The 14,785-nt window shown below is 42.1% G+C and overlaps 2 protein-coding genes across 44 annotated transcripts in view; one reads left to right on the top strand and one right to left on the bottom strand.

Moving 5' to 3' along the window:
- ZC2HC1B (zinc finger C2HC-type containing 1B) overlaps nt 1-14,785 on the top strand; it is a 52,062-nt gene that overhangs the window by 32,360 nt on the left and 4,917 nt on the right. For 3 of the 5 annotated variants that reach the window (XM_081531047.1, XM_081531044.1, XM_081531045.1), the window contains 3 exons: nt 1,599-1,704; nt 8,606-8,690; nt 9,182-9,378. In XM_081531047.1, coding sequence (XP_081387173.1) covers nt 1,599-1,704; nt 8,606-8,676 — 177 coding nt within the window. In that variant the 3' untranslated portion in view covers nt 8,677-8,690; nt 9,182-9,378. Of the gene's footprint in view, nt 1-1,598; nt 1,705-8,605; nt 8,691-9,181; nt 9,379-10,500; nt 10,650-14,785 lie in introns of those variants that run through there. The other 2 variants (XR_014065848.1, XM_081531046.1) reach the window with 2 other exon arrangements.
- Nucleotides 11,322-14,785, bottom strand: part of PLAGL1 (PLAG1 like zinc finger 1) — a 55,940-nt gene continuing 52,476 nt past the window's right edge. For all 39 annotated transcript variants that reach the window (XM_081531024.1, XM_081531023.1, XM_081531016.1 and 36 more), the window contains one exon: nt 11,322-13,696. In XM_081531024.1, coding sequence (XP_081387150.1) covers nt 12,463-13,692 — 1,230 coding nt within the window. In that variant the 5' untranslated portion in view covers nt 13,693-13,696 and the 3' untranslated portion in view covers nt 11,322-12,462. The remainder of the gene's footprint in view (nt 13,697-14,785) is intronic.

Here is a 14,785-nt window from a genome sequence, read left to right on the forward strand (position 1 = left end):
GCAGTACCACACAGGCCCCCCTACCTTTACCCTCTCAACACTGCCCCCGACCCCCCTTCCCCTCTCTGACGGTCCTCTACTTGAGTGGGGCAGGCATCGCAATTTGGGGGAAAATATGAGTGCTTTGGACTTGTGAGAGAGAAAATGTTAGCCACTCAGTTGTGTCCGACTCTTTGCGACCCTATGGACTGCAGCCCACCAGGCTCCTCTGTCCATGGGATTCTCCAGGCAAGAATACTTGAGTGAGTTGCCATTCCCTTCTCCAAGGGATATTCTCCTCCCGGGGATCGAACCCGGGTCTCCCGCACTGCAGGCAGATTCTTTACCATCTGGGCCACCTGAATTCAGCTTAATTTGGGGGAAAAAAAAGAGGTACAACTCTACCTAGACTTTCTAAAGCAGTAAAGGGTGCATTATGTTTCTTCGAACACTTCTTCTAAGCAGTCCACGAAGTAAGTCGGTATTCGTGGGGCCAAGGGGAGCAGAGGGGGAAGCAGCGGACGGAAGTGCTTTTTATTCCTGAAGAAGGCCAGCTGGCTGTCCTGAGCGTAACCAGCAACTTGGCCTGGTTCCTCTCCTTGTCTTCCAGAGCAAAGTGGTGATTGGGAACACAGAAGAAAAATTGCTTGCTTTCTGAATTGCTTGCTTTCTGAGTAAACTCACTGTAGAGTGTATCTGAACAGCACTGCTGTTTCCCCCATGCCAGCTTCGCCACTCTGGGGCCCTGCCTCATAGTGGAGCTTATTCAGAGGGAGAACAAAAAGGGAGGTGTTGTCTCAGTTTGGAAGGGCTGTTAACAGCACAGCTGAAATGTGTTTCTATTTTAAACATAATCAGCTTTAAAAAATGTGTTATACCCTTAACCAAAAGAGACCAGGATGGGTTCTCTGAAAATAACTTTCTTTGTTTGCCTGGGGATGAGCTGCGTGCCATCGCCTCGCAGCAGGCCCTGCCCAAGTGAGGATTCTCACTTGGAGGAACAGGTTATCTTTGTACCGGAGTTGCTATGGAAATGTGGAGGGATCTGTGGCAAGGTAAAAGGGAGGGCACAAAGGAACTCCCAAGGAACCTTTCAGTCCTTCTTCCGTGTTAATACGACTCTTCTGCTACCGCCACTTGGTAGGGTGGGGAGTGTCGTGGGGATGTTGGAATTCCATGTTTAAAACATTTGGTGCCCGCCAGTGTCTGCTTTTCTTCTCTGTGCATGTATTTAAAAACAAAATCATCTTCGAGTGTAATGAAAAGCCCAAATGTTCCGTAACTATCCTTATTGACATTAAGTGATTTCTTATGTCTCCTCACAACTGATCGAACAGGATTAACACATCACCGCTCCCCCAAAGGGCTTGATTGTGGAATGAAAGCGCCAAAACCCAAACATGGTTTTGAGCCCCAGCAGGAAGGACAGGAGCCAGGTTACTGAGGTGCAGGGTGTGTGGGTCCACCTCTCCTGGGTGTCACAAGTCCCCACCCTGCTGCTGGTGCAGGGAGACCACATTGCCTCCTGTATGCTACCCGAGCTGACAGAGCTCTTCCCTTCTCCTCCCCCACCCCCCACCTCCCCGCTGATCTCCCTCTCCCTCTGTCTCCCTCTCCAGGGTAGAGCTCAAATGAGTCCAAAAAAAGAACCGACTGTAACCAGTGCCGTGGGAGCTCTGCTACAGAACAGGGCCCTGGAGGCCAGTGCAGCGCCAACCAGGCCAGGTGAGTTGGAGTGAGCGTCTCAGCTGTCGAAGGACGGGGTCAGAGGAGACCACTCTTGGCTTTGGGATTTGCTGACGGTCAGCAAAAGCTATGACATCCAAAGTTGCTTTGGGATATAAAGATATGTGAGTTTGTTTGAGGTTTAGAGCTTATTTGGCAAGAAAGGATATTTCCTAATTTACCAAGATTAGACAGCTCTTGACAGTATACAAAGTCAGATCTGATGACAACAGCCGGGACTAGAACTGTTGTTCCCAGGTCTGGTAAAATTAAGAAGAGATTAAGGATGGGAGATGGCAGTGTGTCAGGTTTTGTGTTGAAAATAAGGGAAGAAAATGAAATTGTGGTCTCAGAGGGATATCTGTACTCCCATGTTCATTACAGCATGTTTCAAATAGCCAAGATACAGAAACACCCTTCATATTCATTGATGGATGAATGGATAAAGACGGCGTATATATACACAGTATTATTCAGCAATAAAAAGAGAAGGAAATCCTTCCATTTTCAACTTCATGGATGAACCTTGAGGTGAAATAAGTCAGAAGGAGAACAAATACTGTATGATCTCAGTTACGTGCATGCTCAGTCGTGTCCGACTCTCTGCCATCCCGTGGACTGTAGCCTATATGTCCTCTGTGGAATTTTCCAGGCAAGAATACTGGAGTAGGTTGCCATTTGCTTCTCTAGAGCATCTTCTTAACCCAGGGATCAAACCTGAATCTCTCGTGTCTCCTGCAGGTGGATTCTTACCAGTGTACCACCTGGGAAGCCATGTGTGGAACCTTAAAACGTTAAACTCATAAAAACAGAGTAGAATGGTGGTTTCCAGGGGTGGAGGGTAGGGTGGGAGAAATGGGGAGATGTTGGTCAAAGGGTACAAACTTCCAGTAATAAGATGAATGAGTTCAAGGAATCTAATGTTCAGCAGGAAGACTACAGTTAACAGTACTGTATTATCTACTTAAAAGTTGCTGAGAGAATAAATCTTAAATATTCTTAGCACACAGACACACACACACATATACACAAAAGTAACTATGTGAGGTGATGAGTATGTTAACCAGTCTTACTGTGGTAATCATTTTGTAATACATACATGTGATAAATCACCCATCACATTGTATACCCTAAACTTGTACATTATATTCAATTAGATCACAGTAAGGCTGGAAAAAAAGAAAATGGGGAAGAATTTCCTTCCTATAATGAAAGAATGTCTTCAAAGTAGGAAAAAGGAATGCCCACTATTTTAGTACTTACTATATGCTTGACCCACTTCTTTTAATCTTCACAATAATCCTCCAAATGTTTTAACCTATGGAGTGGGAACTGAGGCTCAGAGAGGGTGAGTTGTTTAAGACACACAGCTGGTAGACAGCAGAGCTGGGTTAGATATCTCCTGTGTTTTTCCTCTTCATTGAGCTGCATTGCTAGTAATGGACATTCTTCTTTATGGTCAGCGTCACTATGAAGGCAATGAATGAAGTGAATGAAATCATGACCATATTGGCACCTCTGGTCAGGAGTCTTATTCTGAAGGTATTATCAGAACCAGAATAAGAAGTGCCAGTCTCATAGTCCATAAGGTAACAGTACTAGAAATCTTTATCATTAGTTTTTAAATTCCTCCTGAGTTGCTTATCATGGGTAAAGAATTGATATTTTAAAAATTCATAGCCATCTAAACTCAAACCACTAGTTGTTGTTTTTTCTTCACTATCTGTAGAAACTTAAGCATGAGGTAGGTTTTAGTTTTTACTAAGGAAAAAAATAATTCAAATCATTTATGTATTCTTTTGGTAAAACTTCCACTAACAAGCTTTTTTTCCTAAAGTAAAATAACTAGTGTCCTTGAGAAAAGACAATTTCTTTATATTATAGTTTCTTCTTATTTTTTCAAAGAATATATTATAATGCTTCCCTTTCAGTGAAAAACATCCCTTTGAGTTTGTTTGTCAAGAAGGAGTATTTCTTAATTTATTGAGATTAGACAACGCTGACAGTGTGCCAAGTCAAATACAACTACAGCCTCGGAGTCTAGGACCTTCATTCTCTGGTTTAGTGAAACAGGAAAGAGACTGGGAATGAGGGAAGACAGGCCTAGTATTGAAAAGAGGAAAATAGTTTCCTTCCTTGAACTCAGTAGTTAAAGCAGCAGCAAGGTACAAGTGGAAAGGTCCTGAATCAGGGCAGCAGTCCTGTGTCCCAGTATGTGGTGATGAGCAGGACGGTCCACAGACACTGTTCTGATACACTAGGAAATAGATGAGCAGGCCAGCAGACCTAAGCAAAATATATCATATTTGTTGTTAACTCGTCAACAGTGGTTTGTGAATCACTGTGATGTTGTTAAGTGAAAGGCAAAATCCAACATAGCCCACACTAGGTTCTGTGCCACCAGCTGACCGCACCATCCATTGTTTCCTCTCCATCCGGCTCCAGCAGCCTCTCTTGCTCCTGCTCACTCCTAGCTCAGGGCCTTTGCACTGGCCGCTCCCTCTGCCGAAAACCAAAACATCCCTCAGTGATCTACCCTGCCGTCTCCCTCCCTCCCTCCAGCTCTTAGCAGAGTGTCTTCCCAGTGGGCCCCGCACCCACCCAACCTCTGTGTTTCAAAGTAATCAAGCCCACCATAATTGTTTTTGTAGTTTTCCAAAATAGCAGTTACCATCATCTAAGATTCAATACATATTTATCTTCTTCCTGTCCCACCCACTATGCCAGAAAAGGGAATATACACTTCAAGAAGGCAGGAATCTGTCTACTTGGTTTATTTTGTATTGTACTGCTCAGGTTCGATCCCTGGATTGGGAAGATCCCCTGGAGGAGGGCATGGTAACCCACTCCAGTATTCTTGCCTGGAGAATCTCATGGACAGAGGAGCCTGGCGGGCTACGGTCCATGGGGTCGCAAAGAGTTAGACATGGCTGAAGTGACTTAGCACACACACATCTCTACTTGTTAGAATTGTTCATGGCATTTATGAAATGCTCAGTAAATACTTTTTGAATGAAATATGTTGGACAAAGTAGGTATCTTGAGTCTATGATTTCTCACTTAAATTACTGAAATATGAATAGAATTGTCATGTTTATTAGCTTTGAGAGATAGCTTTTTCTTTTATTTCTGGTTCAAGATGCTTTTTCAATTTAGTTTCTGTTCTTACCTGTGGCCTCACCAGTTAACATTTAAAAATAAAATCACCAAGGTTAGTGTGCTTTTAAATTAGTCACATTTCATTTGAAGCCATTCTGGAGAGAAAGCAGAAGTATATTGAGGGGAGGTGAATTTTCTTTTTTTTTTTTAATAAATTTATTTATTTTAGTTAGGGGCTAATTACTTTACAATATTGTAGTGGTTTTTGCCATACATTGACATGAATCAGCCATGGGTCCACATGTGTTCCCCATCCTGAACCCCTCTCCCACCTCCCTCCCCATCCCATCCCTCCGGGCCATCCCACTGCTCCAGCCCCAAGCATTTGCCTCATGCATCGAACCTGGAATGGTGTTCCGCCCCACATATGACAATATACATGCTTCAACGCCAGAATTTTCAAAACTGTTTAAGGCTTGGAGAAAAGCACTGAGTACTTTTCACTAATGTAAATAGGCCCATGTGTGAATCAGATTCTCATCTACTGGCCATTTTTGTTTTTGTTCTGGTCAGTACTAATCTATTTGTAATAAAAGGATCTTTTAAAAACTGTTGGTGGTGCTCTAGCTATCTTTAGATTGACAATCCGTAGTTTAGGACACTTGATATCACTCATCTTCCACATAAATCCTATTATTGTCTTTCATCTAGCTGTTAGTTAGCCCTCTAAAACCCCAGCTTTCATTCTTTGACTCTTTTGAGTAAAACAAGCATTTAGAATCTCCCATTTATAACCTTTTGTTTTAAATTCACAGTGAGGGAAGACGTGTGTTAGGCACAATCCACAGTCAGTAATCATTATATCTAACGTTTAACAGTGGGATATAAAAGTCTTAAGGGACTACAGGAAAGAGATCTACTTTTCCCAGGAGGTTTTATGGGGGAGGTGACGGTCAGAGAGAGAAAGCTTCATAGAGGTGGAGGCATTTGGGATGAGCTAGATTTTGACCAATGGAGAAAAGTTGCAGAAACAACAGAGATACGAAAATAAGAACACAACACATACTCAGGAAAAAAAAAAAAAGGCCCATTTGGCCTAAGCGGGGAGAAGAACTGGGGTTAAAGTTAGAATGGAAGGCTGGTGCTAGAGCAAGGAGGGCTGTAAATCCTCAGCGAGGCATCCAGACTATGTGTGATTAACGCCGATGCTGGTGTCCCTGCCCTGAGCACATGCGTCTGTGAAAGTGAGGCTCTTACGATGACCTAGGAACTTTTTGGTTCTACAGGCTTTTAAGTTAGCCTGCCAAAATGTCTCTTGAGAAAGGGCATTTTTAAAAAAGTTGCCATGTGAGAAATTCATGCTTACGAAGATTTTGGAAAATGGAGAGAAAGTATGAAGAAAATAAAAATCATCCATAATTCTACACCCTGACATGTCTATCGTTAATGCTGATAACTCTTTTCACTTTTTCTCTTTATACTCGCCTCTTTTGTTTTCTTTTGATCTAAATTAGGATCATAGTCCATGTACATATCCTGATTTTTTTTCCCACAAAACTTTGAACATTTCCCTATGGCAAAGGGAACATTTCCCTATGTTTTCTTTAAAAACATAATGTCATGTGTTTTCAAAGAGACATATGATATCACAAAAATACAATGTAATTTGTTTATTTTCTTGATGTTGAAAAGGTAGGTTGTCTCTACTTTTTTGCTGTACTGACTATTTCCCTTCTTCATGGACAGTAGCCAGTGCTTAACTGTATGCTCTTCTAAGCTCTTGAAATATGAATCTTCATTAATCCTTATTTAATCCTCACAGTAACACAAGAGGGTAGACCTACTATTCATAGCCGTGGTTTACAGGTGAGGAAAGCACAGAGAGGGGAAGCAACTTCCACAAGTAGTTTTTAATAGAAAATGGGAGAGCCAAGCAAATCTTCCTCTACTTTGGGAAATCTGGGTCAAAAAACATGGAGGAGATAATTACATAAACATTATATATTATTTAGTACACATTATATACTAGTATCTCACAACATACAGTTGTGAGAGCTGGACTGTAAAGAAAGCAGAATGCCAAAGAATTGATGCCTTTGAACTGGAGAAGATTCTTGAAAGTCCCTTGGACAACACGGAGCTCAAACCAGTTAGTCTTAAGGGAAATCAACCCTGAATAGTCATTGGAAGGACTGATGCTGAAGCTGAAGCTCCAGTATTTTGGTCATCTGATGCGAACACCTGACTCACTGGAAAAGTCCCTGATGCTGGGAAAGATTGAGGGCAGAAGGAGGAAAGGGCATCAGAGGATGAGATGGCTGGATGGCATCACCAATGCAATGGACATGAATTTGGGCAAACTTCAGGAGATGGTGACAGACAGGGATGCCTGGTACGCTGCAATCCATGGAGTCGCAAAGAGTTGGACACGACTGGGCAACTGAACAACATATACTAGTATATATATTAGGCTTCCCTGGTGGTGCGGATGGTAAAGAATCTGCCTGCAATGCAGGAGACCCAGGTTCGATCCCTGGGTTGAGAAGATCCTCTGGAGAAATATATATATTATATTACTTAGTAGATATATGTTTAGGAAATTATTTTAGAAAAGGATATGGATCTTCTTTCTCACAAAGATTCTAATGCTCAGATGAGAACTGAGTTTATACCCTAGTCAGCAAATATCTACATGGCTATTTTCTCAAGGATTTTGATATAGGAGTGATAGATTTACAGGGAAGGTACCTCTGGGCAGCAGCTTCTCCGGCACCTTTATACAGAGAGACTAAGATCACCGTGAAGATGTAGTTCTGGTTTCTGCTTTGGTTTTTGGAGCCAGTGGATTTGATCAGGTGAAGCCTGCCTGCCCTTCTTGTGCTTGCCTGCTCAGTCGTGTTCTCCTCTTTGTGACCCCATAGACTGTAGCCTGCCAGGCTCCTCTGTCCATGGGATTTTTCAGGCAAAAATACTCCCCTGCTTACCTAACTTAATTGTGTAGCAAATGTAATGAGTATTGAAGGGTCAGTTACTGATTCCTTGGAAAAAACAAAACTTGTAAATCTTTGGGTAATATGATCACTGAGTTCTATCCTGTGTCCTTTGATATTGATTCACAGTTTCCTGCGGTGGTTTGGTCATTCTTCCTTTGTAAAATACTGATTAGAAAAGAGGCCCCTAGGACAGAGAGTACAACTCTTTTTTCTTTTTTAATGATTTCCCTGAGAATCCTGTTCCATCCCACGTGGTTCAGCACAAATTGTGGCGTGTTATGCCCATAGATTCCTATATCTTCATTCCTAGCAGTGCTGCTGAACACAGAGGAAGAGAGTCCTGTTTGGGAAATGAGTCCATCACTGTGTAAATAACCACTGGGAGGGAAGACCTCTCATGCTTCCATGAGGTTTATCAAACCCTTTCTAGCACGAGACCAGGCAAAGAATTGTGAAGACGTGGAACATTCTCTGGGTGTATTTTGAAAGCTGGGGCTGTAGTGGGATCAGGTGTTGAGGGTCAATTTGTATAAATGGTGGGGGGGTCATTGAGGTGGTGGGCCAACGAGCCCCTCCATGGGTAAGTGAAGGCTTAAGGGTAGAAGACAGAGGGCTTCTAACACAGATTCTGTTTTCCTTATTATCTGGCCCAGGATAGGGACTGAGAACTTGTCTATAGCTCCAAAACAAAACAAAAAGGAAGAATAGAGACTTTTGAGTCCAATGTAAGAATTTCACAATCATCCCTTTTTTCTGTTGTTGCTAATGTTTGCTTTTACATAATAACAAATCTGTTTATGTCTGCAAAGGATTAGCAGTGGACCCTGCTTCTGGAGCAAAACTCAGACAAGGATTTACTAAATCTTCTAAAAAAGATTAACTCCTAGAGGCCAGGTAAGGAAAAAAAAAATTTAACTTCTACGTGTTGCCAATCATCTAATGGGCAAGACACAGTTAATTAGCCTTTAAGAGAATGAATCCATAGCAGGCCAAAGAGGAATTTGGGCAAATCCTGATTTGGGTTACTAAAATGTATGCTCTTGAAACTTACTCTTTTGTTAAACATATAGTTTGAAGTGACATTCAGTTTTTGCTTCTCGAATTTGACAGGAAGCAGGAATGATTTTTCATTTTGTTTCTTGGATTTAACAGGAAAAGGAAATGATTCTTCATTTTGACCAGGAAGGTTACTGCCCTGTCCCTTTTTCCAAACAAAGACAGGTCCCTGAGATTGACACTGAATAGGATTGCTATGAAGCTGGAGAATTTTTGATATTGTGAATTGTTAAAAACAATGAACAATTTAAAGAGGCCTGTATTACTTGACATTCTCAATATGGGAACAACAAAGTTCCGAAGTAAGTGCCTTCTCTTTCTGCTTTCAGCCTGGCTCCCTAACCGTCCTCGACCTGGATGGTCGTACCCAGGAACTCCACCTAAGGTGAGGGAACGGGAGGCATCTGTTTACACCCCTGCGATTTCTTTGGAGACATCATGTAGAACAAGTAAAAACTACACTCAGATTTTATCTACTTCCTTCAAATTTTTCCCCTCAAATCATTAAACGACACATCAACCTGTATGATAACGCTTAAAGATTCACTTGAAGCTTTTTTCCCCCTGTGCTATACAGTAGGTTCTTATTAGTTATTTGTTTTATACACACGTGCTTAGTGGCTCAGTCGTGTCTGACCCTTTGTACTGCAGCCTGCCAGACTCCTCTATCTGTGGGATTCTCCAGGCAAGAATACTGGAATGGGTTGCCATTTCCTCCTCCAGGGCATCTTCCTGACTCAGGGATTGAGCTTGCATCTCCTATGTCTTCTGCATTGCATGTGGATTCTTTACCTGCTGAGCCATTGGGGAAGCCCGTTTTATGCGTAGTAATGTATATATGTCAATCCCAATCTCCCAGTTCATCCCATCACACACTCCCCCTTCCCACGCTTGGTGTCCACACATTTGTTCTCTGTGTCCCTATTTCTGCTTTGCAAATAGGTTCATCTGTACTGTTTTTCTAGATTCCATATATATGTGTTAAGGTTTTTTTAAGTGGACACTTTTTAGGCTTTTTAAAGAAAATGTTGCTTTGATATTAGAAACTTTTGGTGAAACAGTCTTTATTACTTCCTAGGAAAATCTTTTTTTTACCTAGTTTATTCTACGTAATGGCATGGAATCTCAGCTTGGATAAACTGTGGTGTTTGCTTCTAATGAACATTAAACTTCATTAGTAGCTACTCCTATTTTAAATGTCCATCTGTATGCCGTGTAGAACTGTCTCAAATACACCAGTGTTTTGGGGGAACATGACAGTCAGAGGAACAGGTTACAGTAACCTTCCCACCCTATAGAAAGGGTCCTCTAAGTGAACTCAGGCCATCTACTTATCATGGCCACCTTGGAAGTCAACTGTCCATTACACTTTCAGTTCATGTAGCTCTGTTGGGAGGTGGTGTCTCAATTATTTTTTTCTCTTGATCATCCTAAGGGTTGGTAAACTTTTGTTGTAGCGTTATTTATACTTAATTCATGCTTTTTAATCAGAGAATTTTTATTTTATCAAGATCATGGAACTTTATTTAGGAATAAGCCATTTTTTTCTGTCTAAATAAGAGTACCAGCCTCCAGGTACAGCAAACACAACATCTGAAAGTATTATGATCTGTTATTTTGGGGAACAATTGCTATGTTTTATGCTCAGGTAAATCAAGTATGTGTTCTGGAACTGACTGAAGACATCTAAAAGTGTTTGTGGAAGCTTCTATAAATGGAAAATGGAAGCTTTAGCCAGGGTGAGCTGCCTCTCTGCCCCTCTCCACTTGCTGGGAGACTGCCTTCCCTCAGTGAGAGGTAAGAGTGGACATGGGAGCTTAGACACCCCAGAGCGGTGGAGTCCTACTGACCCCAAGTAGCCTGTGTTCTGTTGTATCCTTTCTTGGACGGTCAACAGCTCACTCCTAAGGACTGTGTTGAACCATGATTTCTCACGTTTGGCTAATATGCTGCTTTAACGGGACAAATGAACTCAAGGTTCCCCTTTCTCTATCCACCCCCACCCTATTTAGAGGTCAAAGAAGCAAAAATAAACAGTATTATGGGCCATAATACTTTTTGAAGACATCCCAATAAGAAATAATTTATAATTTGTACTGGAAACTAATGGTAAACACCACTGTACAACTGGACCGTGGTAGCTCAGTAGAGATGACACTTGAGAAGCTAGTATTCTGCCCTATACATCAGAAATAAATTACACAGCATCCTGGAAGAATTCACCATGTCATACAGTAAGTTTAGAAATAAGTTCTTTGTGAATTTAATGAAGCATACAAGCTTCAACCTTAAACCTTATTGTTTAAAAAAAAAAAAAAAAGTTTCTGATCAATGCTGAATGGAGGTCCCAGTAGTTGTTTCTATAGGGGCTGTGATGACCAGGAGGGGGCATGACGGAGCAGGCTGAGGAGCTGGAAATGTCTGTGTGGAGGGTGGGGGTGTGGCTGTATATAAAAATGAATCAAGCCATTTGCTGAATTTGTACTTTATTTATTATATGTAAGATATATCTTCATATTGAAAGCCTCTAAACACAAAATACAGAGGAGCTTTAAAAAAAAGAAGATTAGGTTTTATAGTTTAAAAACTCATTAGATACCAAATTCCAGAGATAGATTATAGTTACATTGTAAAACGTTATATTTTTTTAATAAAACTAACATTGACTTAAATGAATTTTAAAATGCATTTACTTATTGGTGATTAAAAATACTTAAGCAGAGTAGTATTTTAAGCCAGACAGAGCAGAGCAAAAGAAATTCTTGCTTAATAGATATATATATATACTTTAAAATTCCAGTAATATTCTTAAATTCCTGTTAAAAATATAATCAATATTAAAGTCAGTAAAATGCTTATTTTGACTGACGCCTGGATTATTTTACCACTTAACCTGGTTACACAGTGATTTTTTTTTTTTTTCTGTCAGATATAACTGACAGTTTAGTCTTTAAGATAAATGAAGTGATAACTCACATTGTAGCATCCTGTGGAAAATATTCAAACTACATTTAAAATGCTTTAAAATGAAGACGTCTATTATTCCACAAGAAATTGTTTCTGTAAAACTACAGGTTGGCTATGGCAATAATAACTAAACTACATCCAACCCTGAAGGTAGAAAAATCCCTGAAAAGAAATACACAGCCTAGTGATAATATGCGATATAAAGATTACTTTCTTAGTTTAAAAATCCACCCATTTTGGAGAAATCCAACCCTTTCCATAGTTCCCTTACTAGGCAGTGCCACATAAAGTTATTTAGCTAACATGATGATGGCTTACGATTAAGTTGACAAAAACACCACTATATAGCTACACCAATATATAGCAGCCCTCATATAGATGTCGGTTATGATAATGGTTGCAGTTCCATAGAAGAATACTTGCGTATTAAATTTGGTACAAAGCACGAACACTCAGGACAGATGGGCACAATACATGCAGTTCGAGAACTCTCTTCTCTCAAGCCAGTCATCAGTGAATAAGCCATATTCCAGTCCTGCTTCCTAAATCTTTCCTTGTATTATCATAGCTGATGTTTAAAATGCTTCTCAAAATAGCTTTCAGAGTAAGAAAAAAGTATGCTTAAAAAAAAAAAAAAAACCATTCATCTGAATGCATGGTGGAAATGAGGCAGGATAGCCGAACCAGTGCCAGCTGGGAAAACGTGGGGGATGGGAGGGAGGGGGAGCTGGCCCAGGCTCATAGTGCTCATGGCTAGTGAGGGGTCTTGTGGCTGCTGCCCCAGACAGCTCAGCCTATGCGGCAGAGGCTCCCCAGCCCCCAGGGCGAGACCACCACTCCCAAAGGCATTCTGGGTAGCAGGAGGGGGCAGCTGCCAGAAGCCCAACAGAGGGGAGAGGTCCAGAGAGGCAGGTAATGTTATGTTCACAGCATCTGCAGCTAGCTCTTTGGGCAGGTTTACTTTACCTACACCTCCCTTAGCCAGGTCAAAACCTGCATTGAGCTTGTGAGGTGACTGAGGCTCTTGCAGAGGCAAGTCCTCAAGCAAATTGGTACTGCAAAATCCTTTAGTATCTGTTTTGAGGGTCAGGCCTGCAAGTGGGGGGTATGAGGTAGAACCGGTGTTGTACTTGTGATTCTGGAGGGGTGCGTGGGGAGAGCTGGGGGTGGCCATGGGGTGGAGTGGGGCCAGGAGCTCTGACAGCACTGGTATAGGCTGGGTGGGCTGCTCCAAGGCATTGAGGGTGTGTACCTCAGCTGGCAAGCTACTTGCAAGCCCATTCTGTGCAGGGGCCCCTATAGGAAAAGGAGACAGTGGGGCAGCCTTCAGTTGGAACTGAGGAGAGAGAGCGTGGAGAGTATTCAGAAGGTCTCCAGACTGCATGCTCTCCTTCATCAGCTCCTGTGAGTGGGTCTTCTTGGTGTGACGTGTGAGGTGGTCTTTGCGCCCGAATCTCTGGGCACAGAACTGACACAGGAAGTCCTTGCAGCCTGTGTGGACCACCAGGTGGCGCCGCACATCTTTCCGGGTGTAGAAGCATCTCTCACAGTGGTCGCACTGGTGCTTCTTCTCCTTGGTTCCAGTCGAGGGCTTCTCTTCGGCGTGGGTTTTGAGGTGGTCGAGCAGCACCTCAGTGCTCCCCAGCTCCAGGGCACAGAGCCCACAGGTGAGGTCGCCACTGCTGGCCGCGTGGAGGGCCAGGTGCCTTTTGTAGCCCAGCATGGTGTTGTACTTCTTCCCACACTCCTCGCACCCAAAGGCCATTTTGTTGGGGTCGTGCGTTTGGAGGTGGTTCTTCAGGTGGTCTTTCCGGTTGAAAGTCTTCTCACAATAAGCACACTGGTGAGATTTCTGGGGTGAATGTGTAGCCATATGCCTAGGGACAGACAGAAAAAATTCACAACAGACACAGTTTTTTAAGAGCCAAAGACACATACAGAAACAATATTAAAATGTTAGTAGTTTTCTCCAGGTGGTGGTATATACATTTTAGTTGTTAAAATACTTTTCTATATTTTCCAGATTTCTACACATAAACTTTATAATAAAAAAACAAGTACTACGTGATGCGATGCGGCCGTCACACCTGTAAAGAACATGCATTGAGAACGTATTTCCTAATCTATACATAGAGATTTCTAAACACAAGTATATACAAGTATTTTAAAATATATGATCATGAAGAAATAGTTTTCAGGAAGGGGTTTAAATGACTATTCTATACTCTTAAAATTTCTCAGTTTCCAAAAATGATCCAATTTGCCTTCTACACAAAACTCTACACCTCCACCCCCACCCCACTGTTAACGTTTCTAGTACAATCTCTGCTTTATCTTGTTAGAAAGTTCAGGCCTTAGACATAATGCTAAAAAGACTATCCTTCATGTCAGAGAAAGTGTCTATTATGTGTTATGGACCCAGAATGGCAACCCCACCACGTGTTCTCTGAGCTTCACCCTCGTGCCTCCCAGGAGAACGTTACAGTGAGGTCTTAGTTTCTGCTGTTTAATACCTTCCAGTGAGCTCTCAGATGCATGAGCCCCCTGTCTCCAGTTCTTTAAGATCCCTCTTAGACACTTCCAACTCACTTCCTAAAGGTCACTGGTAATTTCACTGGCAAAACTCAAAAGGACTTTCTCTAGAATCACCAAGCTGCTGCCCGTGGACACCAAGAGGGAACCAGACACCGACTGCGGCACAAACAACACTGAGCAACAGGGGCCAGCACAATAGGTATTTGGGGTCTGAGGTGACTCTGGTCTCTCTGAGTTCCAGATGTATTTAAATACATTCACAGGTTGCAGAAAGGGTTTCTCGAGCCAGCTAGAGGGCAAATAACAAACTTGGCATTTAAACAATTTTCTCTCTAGGCCAGCACTAGTGTTCAGGAACCTAAAGCTCTGTGATAGATCTTGCCCCTCTCTCCTTTTTCTTCTGTGGAGGATTTTTATCTGATTAGATCTCA

Source organism: Giraffa tippelskirchi, chromosome 9, assembly GCF_054371585.1.
Source record: "Giraffa tippelskirchi isolate mGirTip1 chromosome 9, T2T-mGirTip1v1.2.pri, whole genome shotgun sequence".
NCBI lineage: Eukaryota > Metazoa > Chordata > Mammalia > Artiodactyla > Giraffidae > Giraffa > Giraffa tippelskirchi.